This window comes from Belonocnema kinseyi, chromosome 1 (genome assembly GCF_010883055.1).
Source record: "Belonocnema kinseyi isolate 2016_QV_RU_SX_M_011 chromosome 1, B_treatae_v1, whole genome shotgun sequence".
NCBI classification, from domain to species: Eukaryota; Metazoa; Arthropoda; class Insecta; order Hymenoptera; family Cynipidae; genus Belonocnema; species Belonocnema kinseyi.
This window is the reverse complement of record NC_046657.1, coordinates 34,515,212-34,524,153: the sequence shown is the minus strand read 5'-3', so window position 1 is coordinate 34,524,153 and position 8,942 is coordinate 34,515,212. Positions and strand designations below refer to the sequence as shown.

Genomic DNA, 8,942 nt, shown 5'->3' with positions numbered 1-8,942 from the left:
AAGCTATCTAAGGATGGTACTATAGAACGCCACCTCAAGGTAGGCCTAGTGGCGCCATCTCTTGGTCAGGCCGGAAACTTATCAATCCACCCTCGTAATGCAATCATTCTATTGTTTACAGATCGAGACTTCCGCACCTCCACTGGAGCATCCTCATCCTCAAACAGCCAGACCTTGTTTTGTGATTTTGTTCGAACGTCGTAATAATACAGCCAGGTTTCGTCGCCTGTTATAATACTATTTATATCCCCAGAACATCCCGATTCAAAACTTTTTACCTTTTTTTGGCACCACTTTACTCTCGCTGCCATTTGATCCTCGGTCAAAGCATCTGTTACCCATAGAGTACAAACCTTCCTAACATGTAAATGTTCGTGCAGAATTCGATGGACTGCTGGTGCACTAATGTGTAGCATTTGCTCTATCTGCAGGTACGTGATTCTTCTATTATCATTCAGTAGATTATTCACGGACTCAATGTTTTCCGATGTCACCACTTCCGGTGGTCGACCTGAGCGCGAGTCGTCCGCGAGACCGAAATTTCCCCTTTCGAGCTGTTTGTACCATCGGAAAATTGTTGTGCAATGCGGGAAATCTTTACCCAATACCGGAGACATTTCCTCAAAGCTGTGGTCCACACTTAAACCGCGAGAAAAGTTGCATCGAATTATCGCACGATATTCTTCCTTTGTCCACGATACAATTTCTCAATCGGTCCGGGTTGCGTGCTTAGACTGTACTGAGACCTGAGTCAACATGTTTCCTCTTCCTACTAGTGTCTCCAGAACGTGAAATTTGTTGGCACCCACCACTCTCCCATCTGGGAGCGACACATTCAAACGTAGCGTGTCGGTAAGTCGGTTCTGCTACATGTTGCTTAGGACAGCCTTCTGTAGAGCCAAAAATGCACGACCCCGGACCCCCCCCCCGACTTCACGATTCGTTTTTTGTGGCTAAATAGCTATTCGGAGGAATTTATTTAGGCAATTTATTGCGCAATTTTGTTGCACATTTAAAAAAAAAATTATTTAGGTTAAAAAAATGACCTTTCAAATTTGCGTAAGTTTAAAAGATATTCAGGAATTTTTGAACGATTAGAAAATAGTTAAAATTTTTAAAGATGTTGTTAAAGAATTTTGTAATGTTTCACGAAAATGAGGAAAATTCTTTGAGGTTTCTACGAATAATCAATATAATTTTTTATTTTGAAAAGTTAATTTGAAAAAATTCCAATACATTTTAAAGTATGTTCAAATTCTCAATGAAGAATCTGAAGATTTTAAGGCAATCTTTTTCAGTTTGCTTAATTTCAAAGAAAATCAGGAAAAATTTCAATAGCTTTAAATGATTAGAAGACTTAGAAGATATGACAAGATTAGAAACAGAACTTTTTCAAGATTAGTAGGAAAATTTTTAAAAAACGTACTTTATGAGATTATTAAAAAAGGTTTTTAAACATGTGAAAAGATTTTCTAAAATTAAAAAGAAGACTGTAGAAGATCATGAAGCAAAATGTTTTAATTTGGTAAGATTATAATAAATAGATCAAAACATAGTTAATGCAAGAAATATTAAGAAGAATCGAAGAGATTCAAATCGAATTTTAAGCTCAAATTCTGTCAGAAACTTAGATTTTTAAAGAATTCAAACATAAACTTTAGAAACTTTAAAGGAATTCCGAAAGATTTCAAGGAGGTTAAACTATTTATCATAAAATTTCTTTTCACATCTTGAATTAAGGAACATAATTCTTACTAGGCCTTCTTGTGAAATTTTGTTTCACAATTTTTAAAATTATATATTGGTTTAAAAATCTACTTTCAAATTTGAGTAAGTTTAAGAGATTTTCAGAAATTTTGAAAGGATACAAAAATAATTAAAACTTGTAAACATTTTTAAGAATTTTGTAAGTTTTAATGAAAATGAAAAAAATTATTTTGGGTTCCTAGAAATAATTAAAATAACTTTTTATTTCGAAAAATTAATTTTAGGAGATTATTTTAAAGCATTTCAAAAAATGAGAGAAAGCAAGATTCAAAATAAGACGTCAAAAATTGTCAAAATATCTGAAAAACTTTAAAGGCCATTTTTTTAATTTTGCAAAATAAAAAAATTCAGGAAAAATTTAAATAATTTTTAATGATTAGAAAACCTGACAACTTTAGAAAAAAATAATTATTTTTCTAATTATTTGGTGACAATTTTATATGATTTTTTATTTTGAACAATGTGCTTTAAAATAAAATTAAAAAAGATTTTCAAACACATCAAACAATTTCCTAAAATTTCGAAAAAGAGTATACAAGGTTTTGAAATCAACATTTTTTAATTCAATAACATTACAAATTTTAAAAAAATGTAAATAATCGAATAAATTCAATAAATATTGAGTAGAATTGATGAGATTAAAAAAGAATTTAAGCTTCAGAAGAGTTTTAGAAACGTAGGATAAACTGATTTAAATAACTGAAAAACTTAAAAATTCTTGTAGAAGAATAAGAAAGATGAACCTGGAAATAGTGTACAATTATCAATCTTTAAAATTAAAATTCGAATGATTTTTTTTTAATTACTTTCAGCACATTTCTTCTCAAGCAGAATCCCCGCTTTTAATCGCAAGAGGTTCAATTATTTACAATCAGATTAAGTAATTACATAAATTTTAAAAATTAAAAAAAGATTATTTTAAACATTTAAAAACATTACAAAAGATTTCAAATATTCTTAAAGCATCTGAAAAACTTTAGAGGCATTTTGTTTTAATTTTGCAGAATTAAAAAAAACCAGGAAAAATTTGAAAAATTTTTAAAGATTAGAGATTGGAAGCTCTGACAAAATTGGAAAAACAGAATTATTTTTCTAATAATCGTGTGAAAGTTTTAAATAGTTTTTTATTTTTAAAAATGTACTTCAAAAAAAAATCAAGCGGATTTTTAAACACATCAAACGATTTCCTAAAATTTAAAGGAAGAGTGTAGAAGATTTTAAAGAGAAATGCTTCAATTTGATAAGATTAAAAAGTTTTAGAAAAAGTAAATAATGAAGTGAATTCAGGAAGTATTTAGTAGACTTGATGAGATTCAAAAAAAAATGTAACCTAAGAAGTGTTTTAGAAACGCAAAATAAATTTTAGGAACTTGAACTTAAAAATTTAACTTTAAAATCTCCTAGGATCTTTTCTGACACATCTGATATATTCGAAAATCTCTTTTTTAATTTTCTTAAGAATCTTATTATTATTTACATATATATTTATAAACAAACTGTTAATACTTATTTTCTTGTATATGAAATCTTTACAAAATCTGCAATGGCTTAAAATACTTATCTCAACATTACAAACTTTAGCTTTTACAATTTTATCTTAATTGTAAAATAATTGTACAAAATTGTACAAAAAACCGTCGTAAAATTTCAAAAAAAAACTGTACTCTCTATACATTACTTTTTTTAATTGAAAATAATAATACTTTTATAAATATTGCCAAAATTTATTTGAATATGATACACATTGATTATAGCCTAAAATAGCATGAAAAGAGATGTATCAAAAAAGAACCTAGAGGACTTAAATTTTTTTATTTTATTGGATTTAAAAAAATATTAGAAAAATTCAAGTCTTTTTAAAAGATTTTTAGGACATTTAGAAGTTTGGAAGATATCAACGAATATTTGATATATTTTGAGAAATTTTTTCAAGGTTTTACACATTTCTAAAACATTTAAAACAAAATAAATTCCAAACAAATTTTTTAACATAGTACATTTTTCTTAAAATTTAAAAAAAAACATTCAAGATGTAAAAAACATGACTTGCATAATCTTCTAAATTTTTCACAGAATTTTAAGAAAAATAATTTGATCTCCTTGAAAGCTACCTACTTATTTTCCTGTGTACAATGCTTCCTTAAAAGATAAGAATTTATGGTAATAAAAATAATTTTAGCACATCTGGAACTTTCCAATAATATTTTATTTCCATGAAGTAACCAAAGGACATCTTGGAAAGAACTAGAAAAATAAAATTTAGTTTACTAGTTTACTTTAGCTTTTACAATTTTATCTTAATTGTAAAATAATTGTACAAAATTGTACAAAAAACCGTCGTAAAATTTCAAAAAAAAACTGTACAACAAAATTGTGCAAGAAGGCTTAAAAAGAATTAACTTCCTTATTTTTTCTAAAATTATATAATATGGCAAAATTACTAAATAATGTTAAAAAATTGTGATCATTTTTTTAATTTTCTCTCAGAATTGATAATTAATTTTCTAATTGAAAATCCAATTATATATTTAAAAATTGAACTATTCTGTTGTAAATTCGATTGTGTGTGTGTGTTTTTTTAAACATTTTTCAGTTGAAAATTCATATCTTCCATCGAAAACTGAACTACTTTAAAATTATAATTTTTCAAAATAACTATTTTGGTTGATAATTTAACTGTTTTGTTGAAAATTCGATTTTTTTATTGTTGAAGAAACATTTTCTTATACTAAAAATGTAACTGTATCGATTTTGGTTGAATTTTTTTAGTAGGAAATTGACCTTTCTCAGTCAAAAATTCTTCTTTTTTGGTATAAAATTATTCTCCTTGTTTAAAAATTCATCTATTTTAATCAAGAATTCATTTATTTGGATGAAAATGCATTTTTTTGGTGAAACTTCTTTTATTTTAGTATAAATTGGTTGAAAGTTCATCTGTTTTTTTGGAAATTTATCTATTTTGTTAAAAAAAATTTTGTTGTTTTAAAATTGATTTGAAAAAAATTGAATTGTTGAAAATTCTGTTTCTTCTCTGAAAATTTAACTAGTCCATTTTTGATCGAATGCTTATTGTTTTAGTTTAAAATTCGCTTCTATAGATGAAAATTGAACAATTTTGTTGACATTTTCTTTTCTTGATTTATTTTAGATAAAACTTGATTTCTTTTGTTGAAAATTTGAATTTATTTGGGTTTAAAATTTAATATTTTCAACTGCAAACTTCAGTATAAACTAAAATATTTAAGTTAAAAATTTATTTTTTAAAGTAATTTCTTAGGTTGAAAATTTAACTATTTTGTCGAAAATTTGATTTTATGACTAAGGCATGCAGAACAAAATTTGATACATATACATATTAGTTCTAAGGTAACTCGGGATTTCAAAACCTGAATAAATTGAGGAGCAGCTAGATCGTCATTCGTGAATTCGGGAGAGCTCGGGTTCCTGCTCGTGCATTTTCGGCTTTACATGAGGCTGAGCTTCGCAGCATTTAACAAAGCCGACTCACCGACACGCTACGTTTGAATGAGTCGCTGCCAGATGGGAGAGTGGTGGGGGCCGAAAAATCCCACGTTCTGAAGACACTGCTTCCTACCTAATTTTTGGCGCTCTTTCCAATAACTCAAGGATCATCTCTCTTCTTCTAATAGGTTTCGCGTAGTGCAAAACTTTCGTAGCCAGATTTATATCTTGTATGTTTTAGAAAAAAAACTCTGAATTCTAAAAGTAGCTAGTAAACTAAATTTTATTTTTCTAGTTCTTTCCAAGATGTCCTTTGGTTACTTCATGGAAATAAAATATTATTGGAAAGTTCCAGATGTGCTAAAATTATTTTTATTACCATAAATTCTTATCTTTTAAGGAAGCATTGTACACAGGAAAATAAGTAGGTAGCTGTTTAATTTAAATGATTACCTTTTTCAGTTATTTTTCAAACATTTTATACATCAAACTTTAGTGTGATTACAATGTAGTATCTTAAATATTTATTACTAACAGGAACACTCTTTACTCTTCGTCATTATAAGTTTTATTAGAATATGAAAATATTAAAATAATTATAACATAAGACAACAAATTGCCTTGATCAATGGATAGAACTGCCATTCATTTGCTGAATTTTCTGTATTTGAATCAATTGTTATTTTTATAAAATAAATTTACTCATAGCGTATTTCTGAACATAGAATATTTGGATTTTCTACGAAATCATTTTTTTTATCTCAAGGAGATAGAGGAGACTTGACACAATGTTAGTTCTAGTATTATTTTGTTGCTAACTTAATTTCCTAAATTTAAAATTTTCTGCAGCACCCAAGGAAAATCGCAGGAAAACGTGGTTATAGTACTTCTTATTATTAATTTATTAATCGTTATTATTATGAGTTAATATTAATTATCAAGCCATTTCACGAATCCATGGCTTAAGTTTAAGCGCAAGCGTGCTAACCACTATAGACCAGAGATTTATTTAAAGGTAGGTGCAGCGTTGTCTTGATGGGCCTGTTACATGACTTGCGTATTCTAAATTATATCTGCTAAGGTAGCATCTCATGACTGAACCCATTGCATCTTGCTGGCCGAGGTGGCCTAAAGTTTCTTCGTAAGCCCTTGTTATAGCGTATGCTGATCGGCTTGCTTCATGGTGTGCCGATCGATTTGGTGGATAGTGACCATGTGCCTCATCATGAGCCGCATCATGCGCCATAACTAGTGGCAAACTACGTGTCACTCCCAATTTTTCTAATTCATCAGAAGTCAGAGTATACCAACGTTGCTGTCTTTTGTGAAATACAGCACACAAATCTGGTTCGTTAAACAGATTACCTAGTGGCTTAATACGAGAATCAACTAGCACCACATATCCAAAGATGACTTTACCCCTTGTTAAGTAAGTTATATCTTCTGGTTCATTAATCGGATTCTCACTGATTCTGCCGAATTTGGAGAAGCCATGAACAGTTTCTTTATTTAATTCGTCGGTTTTAGGAAAATGGACACCATGGGAATGACGAAATAATAACGCCAAATTAGTAGGCCTTGCACGATCACGTTGTGAACTTATTAATTCTGTAAGCAGAAATAACAGTAGGTTAATATAAATATTAATAATGGATATAATATGAATTATAAGATGCTCCACTGGTTAAAAATTTCTTACAGTTAGTGCAGCTTTGGCAACAGATTTTCGAAGGACCATTGCACTGTTTAAAACGTTTTGAAAATTTCGACACGCTTAAGTTACAAAGTAAAGTTACTGAAATTTACATAATTAGATTACTAAGAAATAAATTCAGTGAATTTTATAGCTAATTTACTAATTTTTTCCTAAAATTTAAAAACGGAATCTGCAAATTACAAATAGTTTCCTAAAATTCCTCAATGGTAACAGAAATATAAGTTACTGTGGTTCTAAGAAGTGCGCTTAAATTTCCGTTGCTGTTTAGTAATATTTAGAAACGAATATGGCATAAAGCTTTAGTCATGCATCTTTTCAAATTCCTACAGGAATTTCTAAGTGTGACTATAAAAAGAGACGTTTTCAACAAATCAGGTGCATAGATTAGATTTTTGTGGTTAAATCGCCAAAAAGGAGATTTAAGATCGGTGCATGAGCTATAGTGTAACCAGTGTAACCAAGAACCAAGTTCTTTTAACCAAGAACAGTGTAACCAGTAAAAATGATATTAGAAGGATTACAGAAAAAACAAAGAATAAAATTTGTTGCAGGAAATTTTTTAGAGCGATAAAGTTTTGTTTAGCCAACTGCACGTTTTTCAAAAAACATGTGTTTGTCATGGAGTTAATTTTTGTGGCATAGAATCTTTCCTCGTAAATCGATGTAAAGTTTATCCTCTGTGTTTTCTGGGATTAAACACGAAAACGCATACAAAATATTTATATTTGCCTCTTTTAATATTATTCTATATTGACTGAGCATTTATCTCGAGTATGCACCTCACTTTTTTCCCACTTTAATCCTACAAATTGTGTCGTAACTTTACAAAAAAAAAAGGAAAGGAAGAAATTATAGGAAAAGTCTAATAAAAAGGTAGAGGAACTGGAAGTCAGGATAAAAAATAGAGAGCTCAAACCGGGAGTTTGGAGGTGGGGAGAGTGGGAATGGGGAGAAGGAAAGGCTGAGAAAAAGAGAACAAAGAATAGAAAAGAAAGAGTAACAGAGGAAACAAAACGAACATAATGATGAAGGGCCTAAGATTAGAGGGAAATAGCTGAAGAAATGAGTGGAAAAAGTATTAAAAAGAATTGGTGCTAGGGTAGATATAGAGGGAGTGCGAAGTGTAGGCAGGGAAGAGCGAAGAGGGGAGAGAATGGTACTGTTGAAACTAAAGAAATGGGATCATATGAGGGAAGTGATGGAAAATAAGAGGTTGTTATATGGAAGCCCAGCGAGAATAGAAGATGATTTGACATGGGTACGGCACAGGGAAAAGTTAGTAAAAAATGAGGTTTTGGGAAACTAGGAGAGAAAGGAACAGAAGATATAGAAATAAGAAATAGTAGGAAACGAAAAGAAAAGAGAAACGAAAGTAGGGAAGATTGGAGGATATGCAACTGGATTATAGCAGGCTAGGAAAGATTAAGGGGAAGATTACTAACAAGTTAAATATTGTAGGTTCAAAATTTAAAGAGAAAAAATAAAAACGGAGGGCAATGGGAGGAATGGTGATGGAAGTAAGGAACGAATGTATAACAGAGAAGGCTAACAAAGAGATACATGAACATAAAGAAGGAGTGATAATAGAAGAAATAAATATGGGAGGAGATCAAGAGATTAGGCTTTTAATAGAAGAAGGTTTTCATGCGAGAACAAAAGATAAAGGAAGGAAGGGAATGATGTGGAGAGCAAGGGAGAAGATTCAAAGAAAGGATATAGAGGGAATGAGGAAGGGGAACATACAGGTTCAGGAGGAAAAAGGGGAACGGTAATGGATTATGTATTAGTGAACGACGAGGTACGAAAGAAGGCCAAAAAACTAGAGGTAGGAAATTTTATAGATTCGTATCACTTTCCCATAATAGTGAAATTAGAGGGAAAAAGGAGCAGTAACAATAAGGCTAAAAAGAAGGTAAAGGTAAAAAGAGCAGGAAATGGGGATTGATCAATGGAAGTAAAGAACAGTTTAAGGACAGGGTCAGGAATATCAAAATAA

The 8,942-nt window shown here is 29.9% G+C and overlaps 1 protein-coding gene across 2 annotated transcripts in view; it reads right to left on the bottom strand.

The window, feature by feature from the left end:
- Positions 1–5,823: 5,823 nt before the first annotated feature.
- Positions 5,824–8,942, bottom strand: part of LOC117172562 — a 32,182-nt gene continuing 29,063 nt past the window's right edge. For both annotated transcript variants that reach the window (XR_004467037.1, XM_033360624.1), the window contains exon 2: positions 5,824–6,837. Coding sequence is in view for 1 of the 2 variants with exons in the window: in XM_033360624.1 (XP_033216515.1) it covers positions 6,239–6,837 (599 nt within the window). In the remaining variant the exon portion in view is untranslated. The remainder of the gene's footprint in view (positions 6,838–8,942) is intronic.